This window comes from Salvelinus namaycush, chromosome 31 (assembly GCF_016432855.1).
Source record: "Salvelinus namaycush isolate Seneca chromosome 31, SaNama_1.0, whole genome shotgun sequence".
Taxonomy (NCBI): domain Eukaryota; kingdom Metazoa; phylum Chordata; class Actinopteri; order Salmoniformes; family Salmonidae; genus Salvelinus; species Salvelinus namaycush.
The window spans coordinates 17,234,058-17,257,363 of NC_052337.1; the positions used below are offsets into that span (position 1 = coordinate 17,234,058).

The 23,306-nt window shown below is 43.4% G+C and overlaps 4 protein-coding genes across 9 annotated transcripts in view; 2 read left to right on the forward strand and 2 right to left on the reverse strand.

The window, feature by feature from the left end:
• Nucleotides 1–2,431: 2,431 nt before the first annotated feature.
• uap1l1 (UDP-N-acetylglucosamine pyrophosphorylase 1, like 1) lies at nt 2,432–12,144 on the reverse strand. Of its 2 annotated transcripts, none has more exons than XM_038970486.1 (9): nt 11,970–12,144; nt 7,773–7,977; nt 7,363–7,538; nt 6,385–6,557; nt 6,013–6,206; nt 5,556–5,696; nt 5,104–5,289; nt 4,397–4,463; nt 2,432–3,643 (listed from the first exon to the last, which is right to left on the reverse strand). In XM_038970486.1, exons 1-9 carry the CDS (start codon nt 11,974–11,976, stop codon nt 3,554–3,556), a joined length of 1,239 nt encoding a protein of 412 aa, XP_038826414.1. In that variant the 5' UTR covers nt 11,977–12,144; the 3' UTR covers nt 2,432–3,553. The 2 variants fall into 2 exon arrangements, with proteins under 2 accessions (XP_038826414.1, XP_038826413.1); XM_038970485.1 differs by lacking the exon at nt 11,970–12,144 and adding an exon at nt 10,456–11,157.
• On the forward strand, nt 11,227–15,049 carry LOC120025808 (protein SET-like). Its single transcript, XM_038970487.1, has 8 exons — nt 11,227–11,470; nt 12,413–12,470; nt 12,567–12,709; nt 12,890–12,993; nt 13,069–13,182; nt 13,329–13,499; nt 13,890–14,015; nt 14,152–15,049. Exons 1-8 carry the CDS (start codon nt 11,401–11,403, stop codon nt 14,170–14,172), a joined length of 807 nt encoding a protein of 268 aa, XP_038826415.1. The 5' UTR covers nt 11,227–11,400; the 3' UTR covers nt 14,173–15,049.
• Nucleotides 15,050–15,677: 628 nt separating this feature from the next.
• Nucleotides 15,678–19,938, forward strand: dync2i2 (dynein 2 intermediate chain 2). Its single transcript, XM_038970746.1, has 9 exons — nt 15,678–15,906; nt 16,480–16,740; nt 17,024–17,133; nt 17,229–17,386; nt 17,507–17,616; nt 17,977–18,144; nt 18,338–18,570; nt 19,050–19,207; nt 19,464–19,938. Exons 1-9 carry the CDS (start codon nt 15,829–15,831, stop codon nt 19,700–19,702), a joined length of 1,515 nt encoding a protein of 504 aa, XP_038826674.1. The 5' UTR covers nt 15,678–15,828; the 3' UTR covers nt 19,703–19,938.
• A 2-nt stretch (nt 19,939–19,940) lies between these two features.
• sptan1 (spectrin alpha, non-erythrocytic 1) overlaps nt 19,941–23,306 on the reverse strand; it is a 51,637-nt gene continuing 48,271 nt past the window's right edge. For all 5 annotated transcript variants that reach the window (XM_038970744.1, XM_038970745.1, XM_038970742.1 and 2 more), the window contains 5 exons: nt 21,525–21,721; nt 21,389–21,442; nt 20,850–20,996; nt 20,525–20,672; nt 19,941–20,327 (listed from right to left, as the gene is read on the reverse strand). In XM_038970744.1, coding sequence (XP_038826672.1) covers nt 20,202–20,327; nt 20,525–20,672; nt 20,850–20,996; nt 21,389–21,442; nt 21,525–21,721 — 672 coding nt within the window. In that variant the 3' untranslated portion in view covers nt 19,941–20,201. The remainder of the gene's footprint in view (nt 20,328–20,524; nt 20,673–20,849; nt 20,997–21,388; nt 21,443–21,524; nt 21,722–23,306) is intronic.

The following is a 23,306-nucleotide window of genomic DNA, read 5'->3' on the forward strand; positions in this document are numbered from 1 at the left end:
TTAAACAGGTCAACATTCATAAGGCCGCACAGATTGCCAGGACGTGTACTCTGAGCTTGCGCTGAAAAACTGGCAAGTGCCTTCACTGACATTTTCAACCTGTTCCTGGCCGAGTCTGTAATACCTACATGTTTCAAGCAAACCACCATAGTCCCTGTGCCCAATAACACTAAGGTAACCTTCCTAAATGACAACCAACCCGTAGCACTCACATCTGTAGCCATGAAGTGCTTTGAAAGGCTGGTCATGGCTCACATCAACACCATTATCCCAGAAACCCTAGACCCACTCCAATTTGCATACCGCCCCAACAGATCCACAGATGACGCAATCTCTATTGCACTCAAGACTGCCCTTTCCCACCTGGACAAAAGGAACACCTACGTGAGAATGTGGTTCATTGACTACAGCTCAGCATTCAACACCATAGTGCCTTCAAAGCTCATCACTAAGCTAAGGACCCTGGGACTAAATACCTCCCTCTGCAACTGGATCCTGGACTTCCTGACGGGCCGCCCCCAGGTGATAAGGGTAGGCAACATCACCTCCGCCACGCTGATCCTCAACACAGGGGCCCCTCAGGGGTACATGCTTAGTCCCCTCCTGTACTCCCTGTTCACCCATTACTACGTGGCCAAGCACGACTCCAACACCATCATTAAGTTTGGTGATGACACAATGGTGGAAGGCCTGATCATTGACAATGATAGACAGCCTATAGGAAAGAGTTCAGAGAACTGGAAGTGTGGTGCGAAGACAACAACCTCTCCATCAACGTGATCAAGACAAAGGAGATGATTGTGGACTATAGGAAAAGGAGGGCCGAGCACGCCCCCATTCTCATCGACTAGGCTGTAGTGGAGCAGGTTGAGAGCTTCAAGTTCCTTGGCGTCCACATCACCAAACTATCATGGTCCAAATACACCAAGACAGTCGTGAAGAAGGCACGACAACACCTATTCCCCCAAAGGAGAATGAAAAGATTTGGCATGGGTCCCCAGATCCTCAAAAAGTTAAACAGCTGCACCATCGAGAGCATCCTGACCGGTTGCATCACCGCATGGAATGGCAACTGCTCAGCCTCTGACCGCAAGGCACTACAGAGGGTAGTGCGTACGGCCCAGTACATCACTGGGGCCAAGCTTCCTGCCATACCGGACCTTTATACCAGGTGGTGTCAGAGGAAGTCCCTAAAAATTGCCAAAGACTCCAGCCACCCTAGTCAGACTGTTCTCTCTGCTACCGCATGGCAAGCGGTACAAGAGCACCAAGTCTAGGTCCAAAAGGCTTCTGAACAGCTTCTACCCCCAAGCCATAAGTCTACTGAACAGCTAATCAAATGGCTTCCCGGAATATCTCCATTGACTTACCCCTATTTTTTATACAGCTGCTACTCGCTGTTTATTATCCATTATCTATGCATAGTCACTTTACCCCATACCTACATGTACATATTACCTCAATTATCTTCGACTAACCTGTACCCCCGCACATTGACTCGGTACCCCCTGTATATAGCCTCCTTACTGTTATTTTATTGTCACTCTTAATTTTTATTTTAGTTCATTTAGTAAAAAATAAATCTTAAGTCTTATTTTTCTTAAAACTGCATTGTTGGTTAAGGGCTTGTAAGTAAGCAGTTCACGGTAAGGTCTACTAAATCCCCAAATTAACATACCAAGCTTTCTGCTTAGATGCATACAACCTGATAAATATGATCGAAAGCATCTCTGGAGGGCTGCAATACTACTGTCTGGGTTGCTGTCGTTCCTACGGATATGTTAGTTCTATTGGTCAGTTGCATCCACGTGGTACATTATATGACATCATCGTGTACATAGATTTTTGCTGAATTAATGTCCTCCTCTTGGAATTCCAGAACGCAGACTGGGAAATTTGTTTGGTATTCAAGTGCTATCTAACAACGGGCCATATAAAGATTTTCCGACGCCAAAACAGTTCATTTATGACCCTCAAAAACAGAATTACGAGTTGGAATATGGGGAAACAACTTCTACCCTGACTTGTTCAGTCAGTTGTTATTTCCGAGTAGCATATGAACGTAGCAACAAACTAAAAATCTGTGTACTGTACTGGATGGAAACTGAATCATGTTAAGCGTTATGTTACCATTAGATGGCAATATTGACTAATTTTCGACTGAATTATGATGATCCAAAAGGGAGGGTTGTCACTAGTTACCACAGCCATAAGGTCATAAACAGTGCCGCGTTCTACAATTTATGTTCTTAAAATTTTATTTTAAACCTAATCTTGACCCGATCCTTAACTATGACGCTAACTTAATATCTATCCTTAAATTAAGACCAATTTCTTTTGGTTTTCATTAATTTTTTACAATTTGGCCAATAACCAAAGAGGAGGTAAAGAAAAATGTATAAAAGAAAAGATGAGTTTCATACAGAAAGGCTGGGGTATAGAAAAGCTTTATAATTTCCACAGTTGCTTTGATCATTAACATTTGACACATTATACAAAATGGGTAAAAAAGGTCAATTCATTTCCTCAAAGTGTATCATAAAGTAAAAATATAATCAGATGTTTTAGATTAGTTCCTTGGTATTAAGGTATCATGATTACAGTACTTGAGTTTTGCTTTATCAATAACTTTTAGACCATTTCACTTTTCCAAATGCATACTGAAATGTGTATCCCGTTTAAATAAAGTCCATCAAATTAACTGAAATGTGTATAATCAGAAGATAAACACAATGTGTCTTAAAGTGCTAGAATAATTTGTTTCCTTTTAAGCAATAGATCATGGAAGATTATGGGACAACATTGTAATGAGCATGTTAGGATGAAAAAAATGTGGATACAAAAATTCCCTTGCAATTGCCAATGCATCTTTGTGTTCTGGTGCTGAATTCCAAACAGACCCTTAGTCCCCTTTCCTCAACACTTCATGAAAATCTGAAAGGACCAGATAGTTATGAGCATGGTTGTGGAGTAACTGATACATGTAATCAGTTAATCTGATTACCAAAAAAACAACTAATCAGTTACATTACCAGCTAAAACATTGTTATCAGATTACAGATACTTTTGAAAAACTAGATGATTACTTTTAAATTCAGAAAGGATACATTAGGATACATTGACAGCTTTCGGTTTCTCAATTACATTCAATTAAGCATTGAAAAAGGCGCAAGTTAAAGTTTGTTCCACCTGAGCGAGTCTGACCACAAGTCAGAGACCACTATAACGGCACACCAAATGCATTTGATGTATCCTTTGTGTCTTCTTCTAATGTCTCTTAAGGGGAAAGTAATCTAAAAGTAACAAAGTAATCAGATTACAGTACTGATTTAGGGTAATCCAAAAGTTGTCAATGATTACAATTTTGGACAGGTAACTAATAACGGATTACACTTAAAGTAACCTACCCAACCCTGGTTATGAGAAACATGCCATTAGGGGCAACAAAGGGCTCCATTTTGAAATTCAGCCAAGGAATGAGCATCTCATATCAACAGGCTCAACTGCTCAAGAGGTAAACCCATCTGATGGGAACAGTGTACTGTAGAGCTAGCTACTGGGCCTGGAGGAGTTCTTTTGCCCTGTTCTCATCCAGAAGGAAGGGAGTCGTCAGGACCTTCTGTCCCAGCAGCTGCTCCAAACCCTGGGGGAGACAGGCATGAAGAGAGCAGATATGGAGAGAGCAGCTTTAGTCAAATCAAATGTTATTGGTCACATACACATGGTTAGCAGATGTTACTGCGAGTGTAGCGAAATGCTTGTGCTTCTAGTTCCGACACTGCAGCAATATCTAACATGTAATCTAATAATTCCACAACAACTACTTAATACACACAAATCTAAGTAAAGGAATGGAATAAGAATATATACATATAAATATATGGATGAGTCTGCCATACTTGACTGAGCAGTTTAGACTGACTGGAGTCTGTGAGAGGGGGCCATAATGCGATAGGTGTCCTTGTAATGATTTGCATTATCTATTCACACTAACTCCTCCCATACTTCAAGCCGACATTTCCCTCGTATAAGCGATTTTTTTTTTAACTTGAGAGCCACGCACTTAGCTAAAAAAAATTGGTCCAAGTCGATTTATTTGAAAGTGTGCCTTTAGAGTAAAAAATACACCCCCCCCCCCCACTCTCATGGGAAAGTGCCAGTAGATATCATGTTCTTGAGGACACGAATAAAACAGACCACTTTCCTAATTTGCCATGAGTGCACATTAACAATATTAGAGTGGTGAAGTAACTGCTCAGTCTAGTGTAACCTTACAGAGAAACTCAACACTGGACCCTGCAGATTAAATAGTAATGGTCATATTGTTAGGAGACTCCAATAGGAGGAAATAAGGGCAGGAAGTGACATCACGTAGGAACTGTTGTTGTGGCCTCACCTCTCCGAAGAAAGACACCAGCGGGGAGATCTCACAGACAGCTGGTGGGTCTTCATCCCGTGTCACCCTAACAAGAATGTGAAAAGGGAAATAGATCATTATCCCAATGTTTCAGGTGCTGGACAGAACAACATATAGGAAAAAATAAAAGATGTCTGCAATTCTTTTTTTTACCCCCTTTTCTCCCCAATTTTCGTGGTATCCAATCGCTAGTAATTACTATCTTGTCTCATCGCTACAACTCCCGTACGGGCTCGGGAGAGACGAAGGTCGAAAGCCATGCATCCTCCGAAGCACAACCCAACCAAGCCGCACTGCTTCTTAACACAGCGCGCCTCCAACCCGGAAGCCAGCCGCACCAATGTGTCGGAGGAAACACCGTGCACCTGGCCCCCTCGGTTAGCGCGCACTGCGCCCGGGCCACCACAGGAGTCGCTGGAGCGCGATGAGACAAGGATATCCCTACCGGCCAAACCCTCCCTAACCCGGACGACGAGGCCGGCTCCCGGTCGCGGCCGGCTGCGACAGAGCCTGGGCGCGAACCCAGAGACTCTGGTGGCGCAGCTAGCGCTGCGATGCAGTGCCCTAGACCACTGCGCCACCCGGGAGGCCCCAAGATGTCTGCAATTTATATAATCCCAACTGTGATTTATTGGTGAGATAAGTGCACACACACATATTTTATGTAGAGTAGCGCTCACTCCCACCTGGGTCTAGGAGGTAGGGATTTCCCTTGGGCATCCAGGAAGCTGGCTCCTGCAGCCACCGCCCAGCGGTAGTGCTGTGCCAGTAAGGATTGTCTGGCTGTGGTAGGAGTGTCCAGAGGTGCCCCATCAGCATTTTTCAATGGCGAGAATTCTTCCTCTCTCAGAACCTCAAATGCCACAAATTTCCTGCCAATGTCAGGAGGAAAATGTCTCATATTTGGTGTGCTGGAGAATGTCATTCAGTAGCAAAATATTTTACTGTGTTCCGTTTACATTATATTTTACATGCATTAATATTACATTATGTTTAAACAAGCAATAATTTTGGTAAAATAAGCAGTCAATTTATGGTTACTATGTAACGTTAGTAAAATTGTCTAGAATATCATTAAAATATTGGAAACTGTAGGAAAATTGTGTAATGCAAATCAGTCACAAAATTTGAATTTCACCTTGAAAACTGAAAGACATCAAAAACAAACTTCTCCATTTTGATCCCATTGGGCTTGGTGGGTTTCACCAGGTTTCCTTCTCTGTCCACAAAAGGGACTTTCTTAAGTGCCACGTGCTGCTTCAGCTGGCCCTGAAACTTCCTGAGGAGATAGGTGGACGAATGGAAGACATTACAAACTGTTATATCACAAGTTGGTTTTGCCCAGACAGTTGTATCAGCAATACAATATGACAAGACAGTGACAGTGTGCAAAATTGTGCAGGAGTGGGGTCCATGTAATTTCAACTCATTGCATTCCAGAAATTAATGTTAATTTAATTTATTCAACCATTACTTTCAGTAAGAATTGTTTTCATTTTTTTCTTCTTCTTCTTACTGAAGTGTTGTGCACATGACTTGTACATAGTGGTTTTATTTTTGCCCCATTACAGTATACATCTCTTTATCTCACTCACTGTGCCACTTCGTTGAGGAAGGGCCGTGTGAAGAAGTGGTTGCAGATGTTTCCTGCGCTGTACACCAGCTCTCCTCCTGGGTCTCGCTGCTCGGCCGTCTCTGGGCGGAGCTCGCTGTACTCCACCACCTGGTACACCCCCTTCACCTTGCACACCACGCCCACTGGCTCCGCTGGGTACGCCTTCTCAACTACCTGGAAATAGTCATGTCAACTATCATAACATTTGAAATCTTAAGAACGTAGAACCAAATGTGCATATAAATAACATGCATGTGACCAAGTTATAACAAGTATACAACCTAATAAGTGTGGATCAGGAAAACATGCCCGCATGATTACACTGTGGGTGTGATGATTCCCTTTCGTTTACCTTGGCACCGCAGTCTGCTCCTTTGCTCACGCAGAAACCAATGAAGATGGGGTCGGCCATTTTGACCAGGATGTTGTCTACACAGTAGACGTGGAGGTACTCCACACCCCTCTTTTCCATGTTCTCAAGTACCTTGTTATCCACCAGAGCTCGGTACAGGCCACCGTTTCCATCTAAAAGGTTAGAGAGACGGAAAAGAGAATCATGGATTCATATGCACTGCCCCTATCAACTAAATTGCATTAAAGATGCAATATGCAGAAATCAAATCAAATTGTATTGGTCACATACACATGGTTAGCAGATGTTATTGCGGGTGTAGCGAAATGCTTGTGCTTCTAGTTCCAACAGTGCAGTAATATCTAACAAGTAATCTAACAATTCCCCAACAACTACCTAATACACACAAATCTAAAGGGGTGAATGAGAATATGCCATTTCCTGATTGTTAAAATTCTAATAGTTAGCCTAATTTCAGTTTATGTGACAAAACAAGCAGTCATTGTGTAAAGCAGGAGTATTCTTACCCTACGAGGTCCGGAGCATGCTGGTTTTCTGCTCTACCTAATAATTAATTGCACACACCTGGTGTCCCAAGTCTAAAGCAGTCGCTGATTAAATGGGAACAATGAAAAAATGCAGTGGAACTGGCTTTGAGGTCCAGAGTTGAGTTTGAGGGGAGTAGAGACTCATTATACCATCTAAACTACCGTGAAATGTTTTCCATAACCAAAAATATTGTATTTTCAGCTGTTTGAAACTGGTGTACAAAACTGAAAGTAAAAGATGAAAAACGAAAAATTTAGAACGAGAAGCATCGAAATAGCCTACTGCTTCTTAGACTTGCTTTCAACGAGAATGACAGATCTGTAACACATTTCTATATGAATTTGGTCGGGTTGCCCAAAAAGTTACATATTCCTACTTTAACAAAAACTTCACTTTAATCTGCCAACACACACCATGCCATTTTCTTACCTGGGGCCATAGCTATCTTCCCTTTGTCCTGTAGGATGACCTTTCCATCAAAGGTCACAGCAGGGATCATCCTTTGCTCAAACATGACCACGTCAGAGGGATCCAGACCAAAGTACTTATTCTCCTGGAAGAACTTCTTGGTAGGATCCAGGGTAAACTCACTGGTCATGATGTACCTGATGATGGCAGAACAGTAGCATAGAGCACATAGAGGAAAACCAATGTCAGAGAGCAGGAACGCTCAGTCAAATTGAGAACTTTGAAGTTTGCAAATATAATATTGTGTGATCTGCAGTTTAAGAGCACTGTTTTTTATTTTGATCATGTGTTTCTGATTCTGATTCTGCACATATTGAAATTGTGCCAGCTCATAAAATGAGAGCAGTCAATTGACGGCCATGAGATCTCACCATGGTACTGTGCACTTTGATCCATGCTTTGCATTCGTCAGCTCCTGTATTTTGCAGATGCGCTCTGCCTGAATTTGATACAGAGTTTTGCTGCTCGGGAGACCCACATTGTACATCCCTTTGGGGTATGGAACCCCAAGACGGGTCCCCTGGCCACCAGCCAACAGCAGCACAGCCACTCTGTTCTGGGAAATTTGCAAAAACCCTGTAAAAGGACAATACCAGAGGAAAGAAAACAATCATTACAGCACCATGACAAAGCACAGACAAACCAAAGAAACAAGGTTGACACTGACATTCACCAAACAGGTGTTCGTATCAACATTTGCATTTGCTGTGGTTTTATAGAGTAAGCTACTATGTTGGTGCACTACAGTGGCCTGACAGTCCTCATTTACCATTACAACAAAAAAATACACATTTTGGGAATCCCTGACCTATGCTTGATCAAAATGTAAGTGTAATTGCCATACATTCAAATGACAGTGGGACCCAGGCACATGCACAGATAGAGGTCTAAGGGTGCCTGAGCACCTGCCCTTTTGCCCTCCTATGAGAGAGAGTTTTTTTTAATCATTACATTTTTTCATTGTTTTCTCTCTTGTTATTTAAATTAATTTCCCATCAAACTAGCTAATTTCCCCCTCCCCCACTTCACTGACCCCATGAGCGCTGGCACCTACACTCCTCCTGCAGGCAGAAGCTACTGGGCACACACTGGTTGAATAAACGTTGTTTCCACGCCATTTCAATTCAACGACGTTGAATCAACGTCGAATAGATGTTGAATTGACGTCTGTGCCCAGTGGGAAGCAACCAGCTCTGAACGGTAGTGTAGAAGTGGCTTCCTTTTGAGTTGCAAGGGAAGGCTTCAATTCGACTGTTTGTTAGTAAGCCTAAGAGGCAGATGTCAGCAGCAGAATGAACTCCAATCACAAGTAAAGACTAGTTGGAATTGTTTCAACAGTGTAGCTAACTAGCTATCTGATTTACATAATCTACATTCGCTATGATCAGATGATAGCCCACCCCTCTTTGTAGTCTCGTACGAACCATCCTGATCTCGCATATGTAAGTTTGTAACTTTTAGTGGGATGTGGGATTTTGCAGAAAATAAAGGCATATTCTAAAAAATATGTTGAAATTTGGTTACAGGAGCATTAGATACTTCTCAAATTTTACACGAGTCGTGACAATTCCAAGTGTAGCAAAATTGAGTCACTCAATTATTTTAAAAAAAATATTTAAAAAGGGGCAATCTGCAATTGCTAAATAAATGTTGGGATTTATAATTAACATTACCCATTGATTCTTGAAGAATATAACTTAGAAATGCCTCAGGGGTGCATGCTTAGTCCCCTCCTGTAATCCCTGTTCACCCATGACTGCATGGCCAAGCACGACTCCAACACCATCATTAAGTTTGCTGACAACAGTGGTAGGTAGGCCTGATCACCGACAATGATGAGACAGCCTATAGGGGAGGCCAGAGACCTGGCAGTGTGGTGCCAGGACAACAAACTCTCCCTCAACGTGAGCAAGACAAAGGAGCTGATCGTGGACTACAGGAAAAGGAGGACCAAACACACCCCCATTCACACCAACGGGGCTTTAGTGGAGCGGGTCAAAAGTTTAAAGTTCATTGGTGTCCACATCATCAACAAACTATCATGGTCCAAACACACCAAGACAGTTGTGAAGAGGGCACGACAACACCTTTTCCCCCTCAGGAGAGTGAAAAGATTTGGCATGGGTCCCCAGATCCTTCAAAAGGTTATACAGCTGCACCATCGAGAGCATCCTGACCGGTTGTATCACTGCCTTGTATGGCAACTGCTCGGCATCAACCGTAAGGCGCTACAGAGGGTAGTGCATACGGCCCAGTACATCACTGAGGCCAAGCTTCCTGCCATCCAGGACCTATATACTAGGCGGTGTCAGAGGAAGGCCCAAAAAATTGTCAACGACTCCAGTCACCAATATATAGACTTGCTATTGTTATTTTATTGTGTTTATTTTTTACTTAAGTTTATTTAGTAAATATTTTCTTAAAATCTATTTCTTGAACTGCATTGTTGGTTAAGGGCTCGTACATAAGCATTTCACGGTAAGGTCTACCTGTTGTATTTGGCGCATGTGACAAATAAATTAGATTTGATAAGATTAGTTCAACTGTCGTACCGCATCAGAGCCCCACAAATATACACTTGTTTCACAAATTTTACATTTTACCGTAGTCATTTAGCAGACGTTCTTATCCAGAGCAAATTACAGGCGCAATTAGGATTACGTGCCATGCTCAAGGGCACATCAACAGATGTTGCACCTATTCCGCAAGAGGAATCGAACCGGCAACCTTTCGGTTACTGGCCCAACTCTCTTTAAACGCTTGGATACCTACTCCAATGTTCAGTAATGGAGTAATGTTTCTAAACATTGTATAAAAAATAAATACATTAAAAAAAAACACTGTATAGATTTAAAACATGCTTAAAACTATACTTTTTATATCGTGGATGGTCAATCCTTGCATCCCATATCGCTGTCTATGAATGTAAGAGGTTACATTTTCTCCAGCACCATCCCGAGGCGGGGATTACTTCGTTATTGGCAATTGCTGATTTCACTTCAAATTAGCTAGTTGAGGGTTTACTTTTCTCGTATCAAGAATACAGTAGCCTACCTTCATTTTCCCAGACAGTTAAGGCTGTGTGATCACTCTTCCGAATGCTCCCGATGAATTCTGAAGATACTGGCTCAATTTGCTGGTCCGCGGCTGTTGCGGAATGATCAGTTTTAGCAGACTCCGCCGCCCGTTCACAGTGCTCGCGCAATTCATTTAAGTCCAACTGAGACAACTCAACCAGAAAAGTGCTTTTGTCATCCCCAGAAAGTTCAGACCAAAATTGCAGGACGTGAGACTGTCCTGCATGATCTAAAGAAGATTTTATTTCCTCAAATGAAAGCATTTTCACGACCTAATATTCAGAAGAAACACGTTCACCTATATACCATGTTACACAGCAGTGGTAAAGGTTAGTTTGATTTGGTCTATCTTCGGTTTGTTACTCCCTTCGTCAGGAACTCGTGACTTGTGCAGGACTCAGGAGGAAAGAGCAAAATACACAAAGGCTGTCTTGTGATTAAATTTGAGTTGCTGCCTGCCTGTGGCTGGACAAAGCAAAACCACACAGCTGCGCATTCATCAAAATATGAAGAAACATTTTAGTTTTAGATCCGGTTTTCTAACAGTGGTTGGCTTGCCATATTACAAACACTGTACAATGACTACAGTATCCAACTGCAGCCCCGGAGAGATATAAACACTACTTTGAGTGGAAATCGTTTGATCGCGCCAAGGGAAGAAGGAAGGGTGTATTTTTAAAGTATTCGATTTCAACACGGCGAAACCGTTCTGTTGGGGGAGGAGTTTGTGTGGGGGATGCGCGTTCTGGCGAGCGCGAGAAGAGGAGAGTGTGTGTGCATGAGCAAAGCCTCTCGTTCACGACACGCTTTATTTGCACTCTCCACCATTCAAGGTGGAACTTCACCTTTCTCTTCCCCGAGGAGAAGTCTAAACAACAGGGAATAAATATTCTGACGCAAACATCTACGGTGTTCGAAAATCATGGCAGCCTCGTCGGCGAAAGTCGTTAGGAAGGAAAACTCTAATCATGATGGAGCGGACGAGACCTCCGGTAAGAAATGGCGGCCTCCTATACAACGCAATTTATAGTTTTTATATTGCAAAACTGTTACCATGGCGTATACTTTTGGTTAAGCGACCACTCTTTAGTTGGTACGAAACGATGTACTTATTTGATGGAGGCTTTAGCGAACGGTGAAATGTGATGGCTCGCGCAGGACTAGTAGTGAGAACAGAACTTGCTAGCTAACTGGCTAGCCAACTATGCTACAACGTCGTTGGAGGAGGCCATGTTGTGCCTTGCACAAGCTCATTGTGCCACGCAGGTTTGGGAGTAATTCGCGTGTACTTCCAAATTAAAGTAACTTCTGAAGGTTAAGTACCTTACACATGTTTTGTTAACTAACGTTGTTTGCGAAATGGCCAGCTAGTTAGTAGACTAACAAATGCGGTAGCTAAGTTGGCTAGCAAGCTAACATTTGTTTGCGTGAGGCCCAACATTCATTGTTGCTCCGCCATCGCGGTTTGCACCCACGCGTAGAAGTACTTACTTGCCATTGTAAACGAACAAAATGCAGCACTAGGGTCGACACAGATTTATAGATTACTGCAAAAATATTGCACTAGTAAGATACTAATAGTCGGCTATAATGCCGACCGGCTGTCTGAGGGGCGAAACCAGTCCCCAGCGTGCGGCGGCCACTTCATTCAAACCACGCGGCCTTGAGAAACAGCAGGAAGCTGCATCAGAGTACTTTGGCTAGTTTAGCTAGAGAGCTACTTCATAGCTTGAGAGCTAATCGTTACTACAAAAGATGGTGGAATGCTTAGCTTGGGTACCCAATGCGCAAGTCTTTATGTACTATACGTTGTTTACGTTGGTTGGTTCTTTACCATGTCTTTATTTGTACCATCAAGATGTTCTACATGTACATGCCCATCCAATTTCATTAATTTATTTCAAGAAAATTAACACAAATTTAATCTCTTTCAGAAAAAGAGCAACAAGAAGCTATTGAACACATTGACGAAGTACAAAATGAAATTGACAGGTGAGCCAATTATCCTGAAACTTTTGTGGTTAATAAGACTGACCTTTTACCTTATCAATCTCATCAAATTGTGTTGCACAATTCTCTTCCCTGTAGATTGAATGAACAGGCCAGTGAGGAGATTTTAAAAGTAGAGCAGAAGTACAATAAGTTACGCCAGCCATTCTTCCAGAAGCGGTCAGACCTCATAGCTAAAATCCCCAACTTCTGGGTCACTACATTCGTCAACCACCCACAAGGTAAGTTCAGATATTATGCTCTTATTTTACTAGTTCGTGTTCTTTTCTTGAGGAATTGTATACTTATTGTACATGGTGGGATTCTGCACATGACAAATGTTTCCATCAGTCTGATTTAAGGGGTTGATATACAAACTGTTCGGTCACAAACTTTCTATGTAAATGTGTTCTTGTTCTCAGTTTCAGCCCTTCTTGGTGAGGAAGATGAGGAGGCACTTCATTACCTTACCAGAGTGGAGGTGACTGAGTTTGAGGACATCAAGTCGGGTTACAGAATAGATTTTGTAAGTATTTACATCTTTTTTTGATTGTGCATTTCAAACATAATGGTGTGTAAATTAACCAGATTGTTATTTCAGTACTTCGATGAGAACCCGTACTTTGAGAACAAAATCCTCTCCAAAGAGTTTCACTTGAATGAAAGTGGGGACCCATCTTCGAAGTCAACTGAAATCAAATGGAAGACTGGAAAGGTATGTTTACACATCTCAATTTTTACAGTGTGTCTTATATGTAGTTTTTTAAAATTATATTTCAAGTCCTGTCTTGTGGCGTCATGCTGGAGAAAAGCAAAATGCATGCTGTTTTTGTGTTTTTATTAATTTGTCCCCTCTCACAGGACTTGACGAAGCGTGCCGGCCAAACGCCGAACAAAGCTGGTAAGAAAAGGCAACACGAAGAACCAGAGAGCTTCTTCACCTGGTTCACAGATCACTCCGACGCAGGGGCAGACGAACTAGGAGAGGTCGTTAAGGATGACATCTGGCCAAACCCATTGCAGTATTACCTGGTATGATTCCATGCTATTGTCCATAGTTCTTTGTTGACTGCCCATGGTGTGCTAAACATTTTTGAATTGGTGTCAGCCTAGTCTTACTCTGGTAGAGTATTCTGTATGTTTCTTACAATTATCCAAAATATCTTGGCATTGCGGCCGTAGGGTTAGACCAAAGTGGCTCTGTAAAAGGTGAAATCTGCAAGATTTTTCTAAAGGGTGTTCTGGGGACACTTTCAGAAGTGTGTTGTATAACCATAGGGTTCTACGGAACATGACTAAACCATATCCAGCCACCTAGACATCTCAACTGGATGCCTAGATTCTGGAATGTAAATCGTCTCATGCTGGCAATAAGATTTGTGTTTGGGAACTCGTATTCATATAACATTTCAACTCGACAAGGTCCCTGACATGGATGATGAGGAAGGGGAAGGTGAGGACGATGAGGAAGAGGGCTTGGAGGACATCGATGAGGAAGGAGATGAGGAAGGAGAGGAAGATGACGACGAGGAAGGAGAAGATGGAGAGGTATGGTGGAGTTCATTCACTCCGGTCTTGTTTGGACAATATTGTCTACGTTATAAAAAAATTGTTGGAGACTGCCACTTGTCTGAAATGTTTGTCTTTACAGGCATGGGGTTTAATGTGTATCTCTTTTCTACAGGATGACGGCGAGGATGATTAAGGCAGAAAAGGACATATTCCAACCTATACCTTTGCCCATTCTTTCCTTCTAATCATCCTTCAACGCTTGGGAGCAAGAAGCTTTGTTTTCATTTTATTTTTGTATTATTTTGTGCTCTGTCTCCTGTTCCACAAGCTTCCGCCTGTCCATACCATGTCTGAAGACGAGTAAATTCCCAGATCAGAAAACTCTGCCGTCTCGCGTGTCATAAAACTGCTACACATGTCCATGAAGACCAATAAAAGTACAAGCATTCTGCACGTCATCTTAGACTAAAATAAAGTCGAATAGCAATTTATATGTATGATAATTAAGTTTTCTGTTAACTTGTGAGTTGAATAAAGATAAGCAATTGTGCGGTGATAACTTAGCATCCCTGGCCACGTTTTATTTTATAAATTTTCTTTAATGCAGAGTTTGGGGGGGGGGGTCTTCTGGGGTTTGACACATTTTCTTCGTCATGCATTGTACTAACGGAAAGCACCGGCTTGTTCCTGTCAGCGATTTGTAAATGTTTTGGGGTTGATATCTTGATATGACACGGTTATTATTGTAGACAGTTAAATGGGGTTTGGTGGGGTAAGTGGGCATTTGACACCTCAACATTTGGGTTTATGTTGATTGACTTTTCATTGTAATGTTTTACAGACACCCATGAGGTTTGAAAATTACATTTTTAATAAAAACAAAACCCAAACAATGTCCTCTTGTAATTTTGAGCTTGGCTAATTAACAGGTTAAGGGAAAAAAGGTAGAGACCCTATAGATAGAATCTCATAGGATATACTAGTGATCTCCACCTTTTCCACTGGAAAACTGTTCACATTAACATTTAAGTGTACCAGTTGCTTTGTTACAATAAATGTATACACAAGTGTTTGGGGTAGTTTCTGAATTGTTTTGACACAATGTGTGTTGTGGGGGTAAAATATCTAATTCAGGCTGATGGGGAAATAATTGTTACTGTCTGGAGAGCCTTCTACTGATCATCAGATTTTCAAGGTCATCCATTCTTGTTCTGTAGTCACAACAGCCAGTCAGTTGATCACCATAACTGTTAAATCAAGTCTTTTTTTTATAAATCTATGATTGACTGATGGATGGGTCATTCATATTTAATGGAACCACTGACTGTCTACTCAGAAATGCATTCTGTATATTCCAAATACTTAAAATAAAACATGCCCTTCCCCTGCTTGGCAGGCAAGAATTCTACCACAAATGCTTGAGAAATAAATAATATAAACTGTCCCAGACAGTGTGCCCCTGTCGAAATTCTTGCACCAGGTCAGACCTAGCCTGCGTGGCACTCCTTGTCACCCATTTGTAATACCAAACAAGTTATTGCTTTCACCAATCAAATCACCGATTACTTCGAGGGAAGAAGGAAGGGTGCATTGTAAAAGTATTCCAACGGCCAAAATGACGACGCCGGACCAATGAGAGGGGAATGCGCATGGTGCTTAGAAAAAAAACGGATTGGTTCCATCGTCGAAGTGTTTCCAAGGAAGCAGCGATAAACGGAAGTAAATCCATCTCTAAACATGGCTGTTTGTGTTGAATAGATACAATTAAGTTCACTGAAGTGTAAAGCCGTACGGGGATATTATTAATGTGCTACTAGCTACACAGGTACGTCTATGAGGCACAGTAATCATGTTCACTGATGAAACTTTGGATGCCTTGGGCGTTGAGTCGCTGTGGAGGAAATCGCAACAGTTTGCACAGGAATCGGTATGTTCTGTTGACAACCTAGTTAGCTAGCATCAGAGTTTTGCTATGGCATGCTATCTGATTTTTTGTTTAGCTAACTATTTCGTGTACGTTTACTTACCTGGCCATATATGACAAGGCTATAGACCCTGAAAAGATCAGACACATGAATACTACCAGTGTCTAATATTGCTGAAGCTCCTGAATCTGAGAATCAATGCCTTCTTTTAGCTAGCCAAAATAGTTAGCTAGTTAGCGATGATGGTCTGGAGCAACAGTCGGCACATCCTGATCAGTGTTGGTTGTGGGCTGACCACGTGCATTGTCCAACGTGTCATTTTCAGCGTTGTTGTGAAGCCCAACACATTTCTGAACATATTAGTAGGTAGTTGAATAATGACATGGTACACAAAAATGGGTTTCTCATCAACAGTTGGTGGAATTACTGACTCACTTGGGTCAACTGCAGTCAGAAACATCATTTTTGCAATGCAAAATTTCTAATTGACAATCATCAAGCCAGTTATGGGCATGTTTTAACATTTTATATAGGCCTAATATAATCCTAGCAGGCTATGTCTGTTGGTTTTTCAGAGAGGTTGTCAAACCCGGCCCGTACACACAGCTGAGGCTGAAATACAGCCCCTGCTTAATGCAGATAATGGCACCCAGACGGATCCACAAGACCACCTCATATACCAACTCCCCCTTAAAGGTGAGCTCCGACCAGAGTCTCCCGGGCTGAGGGACTTCCTGCATCGAGTGGAGGACATGGTTGTCAAGGAGTTGGGCAGCAACGCCAAGAGTCATGCGTTTGATGGGTTCGACGTGATTTGGGAGGATCAGAACGAGACGGTGAGAATAGTATAAGTAACACACTAACAAAATGTGCAATATCTCAGTGTGCATTACTTCCATGTAAAAATAAATTTAAAAAAAACTATTTTATTTAGTAAATATTATCTTAACTCTTTATTAAAACTGCATTGTTGGTTAACTGCTTGTAAGTAAGCATTTCATGGTAAGGTCTACACCTGTTCTATTCGGCGCATATGACAAATTTGATTTGATATTGGACAATTTTTTTTGTGCATTTCCCCCTGTTGAATTGTCAATTCTAAAATGTGTTTATGTATAGGTTTCATGCATACATTGTCTCCAGCACCCCAGTGCCCAGGAGAAGGGTCTTCAAGTTACCAGCATATCCTGGAGTTGCACAGGTTCAGTAATCGCCTGCGCCTTCGGTCGGTATGTTCAAACTTCACATTCATTTGCCATCATGTTTGCCAACATCGTAGTTTTGTAGCCAGAACTTGAGGTGAACAGTGATCTATCTGTCTCAGTGTTGATGACGGAGACTGGAGCACAGAGAAGTCCTGTGTGTGCACTTGGAACCTGGACCGCAGAGGCCTGAACCCCAAGCGACCAGACATGGTCATAGATGTGGCCAGGCCAGTCATGTCTCTGTCCTTCCACCCCTCTCAACCCTCTCTCATAGCTGGTATGCACTTCCATATTGCTTCTGCCAGTGGTTTGATCACCAACTGATCTTAGTACATAAATACAACGGTCCTGTGTAGCTCACTCCTTACTTCTCTCACCATCTACCCAACGCCACAAGGGGGTCTTTACAGTGGAGAGGTAGTGGTCTGGGACACAAACAGGACACAGGACCTAATTTTGGCGCAAACAGGAATGTCGACCGACACTCACCGGGAGCCAGTCTACCAGGTATAGATACCACATGCTGTCTCCTATGGCACTAAAATACACCTTTATTCAGGAGGACACATGTTAACTGATGGTAAATGCTTTACCTAGTATTGGTTATTCTCATGGTGTAATTTGTACACAGTCCCTATGTACTGTAGGTCCCTTGTATATTACTAATAAACCACATGAATATCACATAGTGGTGAGAGTCTTTATGGGATGACGACAGTAAGATTTTTGATAGCAGGGTTGTGTTCATTAGGTACCTGACAGGGGATTGAAACTGAAGGACAACCTGGACTTGTCCAATAAGAAACACACATTTTCAGTTGCAAGTCGTAATAAACAGGACATAGGTCTGAACAAGTGTGTTTTCAGGTAGCCTGGGTCCCTGGACCAAGGCGAGGGGAGATGGTGGTGCTGAGTGCTGGTTCTGGGGGCAGGGTGCTGCTGTGGACAGTGGACTCAGACGAGGGGAGGCTGGTGCTCAGTGCCGGCTTTGCCCTCATCAGACAGCAGGTGCCTCACAACAGTGCACTGAGCAAGGTGAGACTCGGGATACAGGGGCCAACGTGGTGATTTACAGACCGTGAAAATGTGATTTAATAGATGAAATATGATTGTGTTGTTTACAAAATTGTCTGAAACAGACATTTATCTATAGACATTTTCTTAAACCTTCAAAAATTACTCTCCTTCTGATGTTGTTCTTGTAATGGTACCTGCCTGCCTGCTACAGAACAGAGGGAGCAGCAATGTGGGGGTCACCTCCCTGGCCCTGTCCCCCTGGGACTTGGACACATTCCTGGTGGGCTCCGAAAGCGGCCTGGTCCTTAAGTGCTCTTTCTCAGCCCAGACGCTGGCGGCGGCACCTCCCGATGGAGAGAGTGTGACTCTGCGTGCCCCAGCCCAGTTCTCCTTCAGCCCCCGAGGAGGCCCTGTCCACTCCTTGCACTGCTCCCCTTTCCACAGGTGAGAAGATCAATTGCATACTTCTCACATCCCTTTGGATGAGAAAGCCATAGGTCCCTCCCCTCTGACCTCCAATGGGTTTTGAGAAGGAGATGACACAAGGAGTGCAAATGAGATTTTCCCCATGGTTCAGGTCAGGCCTGAAGGTGGTTTTAGTGAGAAATTAACCAGACTGAATGCTTGAGACTATGGTTTAAGATTTACAAAAATAAGAGAATTGAACATTTCTTTACTCGGAACTCTGAATTTGTCATTATACTGTGTTTTGATGCCAAAACCCAGGAATGAACCAGTACTATTCATGTTTACCTGTTGTTTGTTAAACAGTTTGCCCTGTTCCTATAGTACATTTGGAAGCGTGTAGCTAACTCGCATCTCGTAATAAGTTTTTAACTCTACAGCTGTAAAATGCTTTATAGTAACATATTCTGTCAATGAATCAAAGTTATGATCTAGTTGTCTCCCATTTCATGTCTAAGGAACCTGTTTGTCAGTGTGGGGACCGACGGCCTGGCCCATCTTCACTCTCTGCTGCAGCCCGATCCGCTGCTCTCGCTGCGGGTGTCCGACTCGTATGTGTTCGGGGTACGCTGGTCACCAACAAGGCCCCTCCTCTTTGCTGCAGCCACAGGACAAGGTATGCTCTATTTCAGCTCATTCTCAATTGGTTCACAGAACTTCGCTATAAATGGTGTGACTTGAGCCACAGTTAATATATTGAAAATCATTAAGGGCGCCCCCCATTCAGACTTATGATAATTCCGAAACAATCCCTAACCGCTAAAAACAATGGCACATCTTGATGTAAAGTTAACACACCAGTTCATCAATTAACCTTTTAGTTTTTCACTAAACAGCCAAGTTTAAAATCCCATAACCTTCTCTCTTCCCAGGTCTGGTGCAGATATTTGATCTGGGCAGGAAGTCCCTGAGACCAGCAGCCACCCTAGACCAGCTGACGGGTGGCCAACCAGTCTACTGCCTGGAGTTCAACCCCAGACGGAAAGACCTCCTAGCGGTGGGCAACGCCGACGGCTCCGTCAACATCTGGCACCTAAGCACGGAGCTGACGGAACAGGGGCCCCGAGAGACTGCCAAGCTGGAGCAACTAGCTAATGAGGTGGCAGAGTGAGTCGAGGCAGGAAGGAGAGGGCCAATGAAATTACAGAATAACAGGGTCGTCTCCGTGCAAGGTTGCTGGCACATCTGTGGATGTATATAGGTAGAAGAACGTGGGTTTTTGTGCCATATTATTTTAGATGGATTTGTTATCTTTTGTGATGGTGAAACATCAAATATTACTGAACTGGTTATTAAGACTAATAATTTTTTTTGTACTGAAAACATGTAATAAAGGCACAGAGAACACATTTCCAGTTCTAACCAGTAGCGTTTATTAAACCACACCGCAGTCCTTATTGTGATGTTACAGCATACCATATCTATAGGTTCTTAAATCCAGCGAAAGCACTAAAACATTCAAATGCAAACAGATCCACTAGGCTATTGACAGTGAAGCACAAAGAGTGAGATATATATATAGCTATGGAGTATTCTAGTGTCAGAATCATGCAGTTTCAGCCGTGTTTTTGTATGTGTGCGTGACAAACGCATCCCGATTGGTCACTGGATCAGTTGACGAAAAGCGAGCGGGTGAATTCGACAAAGTCGAAGGCCGAGGGCATTTCCCGGCCCTTGCTGTCTAGGTAGGGCTTCATGTGCGAGATGCAGTAGTCTGCCTGTTCCTTGGACAGATTCTGAATGAAGAGGAGAAGAGATGGTCAGGTATGAGGATTTTTAAACTTTTAAGTTTTGTTAAGTTATTTAAGAGACATTTATAAATGCGCAACTTATGGCTGAAGCTCATACTCAAATGCTGGTCCTATTTAATACTCATTTCTATAAGCACTGTGACAGAGCCAGAAAGTGATGGAGGTAAGACCGGACTAAGTACCTGGTAGAGCTCCTCCTTGGTAACGTAGGGCTTCGCATCGACGCTGAGGGCTCGGAAGGCGCTCTCAATCTCCTCGCTGGACTTGACGTTCTCTGTCTCGCGGCTGATCATGAAGGCCATGTACTCCTGCAAGGACACGTTGCCATCCCTGGAAAATACACAATTAAATCAGCTACCCATAAAGCAAAAAACCCAAGAATAGAAAATGAGGCAACAAGACACACCCATTCTGAATAAAATCACATTCTTGTGAATGTTGGCTTTGCTCAAACTACTGATCGAAAACCCCAAGTAGAGATGAGTGAGAAGAGCTGGGGTTGCTGACCTGTTGGGGTCGACCGTGTCGAGGATGGACTCAAACTCTGGGTCTGGCTCTCCCTCCTCCACCATGGGCAGGTCGTAACCCAGCGAGCGCAGACACGACTTGAACTCCTGGTGGTTCAGACGGCCAGACTTCTCTTTGTCAAAGTGCCTGGGAGCAAAGATAACATGGTTGAGATTATTGGGAGTTTCTTTACTTTAAGCAACTACTTGGTATGACTAGAAGGTATGGTGAAAATGGCCACCACTCACTTGAACACCGTGTTAAAATGGCCGCCGCTCACTTGAACATCGTTAAAATGGCCGCCACTCACTTGAACACCGTGTTAAAATGGCCACCACTCACTTGAACACCGTGTTAAAATGGCCGCCACGCACTTGAACATCGTGTTAAAATGGCCACCACTCACGTGAACACCGTGTTAAAATGGCCGCCACTCACTTGAACATCGTGTTAAAATGGCCGCCACTCACTTGAACATCGTGTTAAAATGGCCGCCACTCACTTGAACATCGTGTTAAAATAAAATGGCCGCCACTCACTTGAACATCATGCTGAACTCCTTCAGGGCATCCTCTGTCACTCCAGTGGTGTTCCTATGGTGGAAGAGAGATTTGACAAGATTAGGAAATATGTTCACTGCTTGTGAGGTACTGTATGTGTGTGTGTCTCTCTGACCTGGCCTGGATCTGCTGCTCCAGGTTGTGCTGCATCCTCATGCCCAGTTGGTCTAGCTGGTCCCACTGCTGGGCCAGGCCCACCGTGCTGTGTTCTGTGTACTTGTTGTCCAGGATCAGAGCCTCCTCCATGGCCGCGCCAAGGTCCTCAATCTTCTTCAGCTGGCTACGCATTGCCCGGATCTCCTGGTGCTTGCGCTACAGACAGAGTGGCACACAGAAGGGTGAGGGTATGCAATTACAAAAGTAGTCAATACAGCTGAAATATAATTGGTACTTGCTGTGTATATCAAATCAAATGTTATGTCACATGCGCCGAATACAACAGGTGTAGACCTTAGAGTGAAATGCTTGCTTACAAGCCCTTAACCAACAATGCAGTTAAGAAAATACCTAAAAAAAAGAAATAAGAATAACAAATAATTAAAGAGCAGCAGTAAATAACAATAGCGGGGCTATATACAGGGGGAGCGGTACAGAGTCAATGTCAATGTGCGGGGGCACCGGTGTCGAGGTAATATGTACATTTAGGTAGAGTTATTAAAGTGACTATGCATAGATAACAGAGTAGCAGCAGTGTCGTGGGGGGGCAATGCAAATAGTCTGTGTAGCCATTTGATTAGCTGTTCGGGAGTCTTATGGCTTGGGGGTAGAAGCTATAGGAGCCTATTGGACCTAGACTTGACGCTCTGGTACTGCTTGCCGTGTGGTAGCAGAGAGAACAGTCTATGACTAGGGTGGCTGGAGTATTTGACCATTTTTAGGGCCTTTCTCTGACACCGCCTGGTATATAGGTCCTGGATGGCAGAAAGCTTGGCTCCGGTGATGTACTGGGCCGTACGCACTACCCTCTGTAGTGACTTGCGGTCAGAGGCCGAGCAGTTGCCATACCAGGCAGTGATGCAACCAGTCAGGATGCTCTCGATGGTGCAGCTGTAGAACCTTTTGAGGACTCATGCCAAATCTTTCCAGTCTCCTGAGGGGGAATAGGTTTTGTTGTGCCCTCTTCATGACTGTCTTGGTGTGCTTGGACCATGTTAGTTTGTTGATGTGGACGCCAAGGAACTTGAAGCTCTCAACCTGCTCCACTACAGCCCCGTTGATGAGAATGGGGTCATGCTCGGTCCTCCTTTTCCTGTAGTCCACAATCATCTCTTTTGTCTTGATCACGTTGAGGGAGGTTGTTGTCCTTGCACCACACGGTCAGGTCTCTGACGACCTCCCTATAGGCTGTCTCATCATTGTCTGATCAGGCCTACCACTGTTGTGTCATCAGCAAACTTGTTGGAGTTGTGCCTGGCCGTGCAGTCAAGAGTGAACAGGGAGTACAGGAGGGGGCTGAGCACGCACCCGAGGGGCCCCTGTGTTGAGGATCAGTGTGGTGGATGTGTTGTTACCTACCCTTACCACCTGGGGGCAGCCCGTCAGAAAGTCCAGGATCCAGTTGCAGAGGGAGGTATTTAGTCCCAGGGTCCTTAGCTTAATGATGAGCTTTGAAGGCACTATGGTGTTGAACGCTGAGCTGTAGTCAATGAACCGCATTCTCATGTAGGTGTTCCTTTTGTCCAGGTGTGAAAGAGCAGTGTGGAGTGCAATAGAGATTGCATCATCTGTGGATCTATTGGTGCGGTATACAAATTGGAGTGGGTCTAGGGTTTCTGGGATAATGGTGTTGATGTGAGCCATGACCAGCCTTTCAAAGCATTTCATGGCTACAGACGTGCTACGGGTCGGTAGTCATTTAGGCAGGTTACCTTAGTGTTCTTGGGCACAGGGACTATGG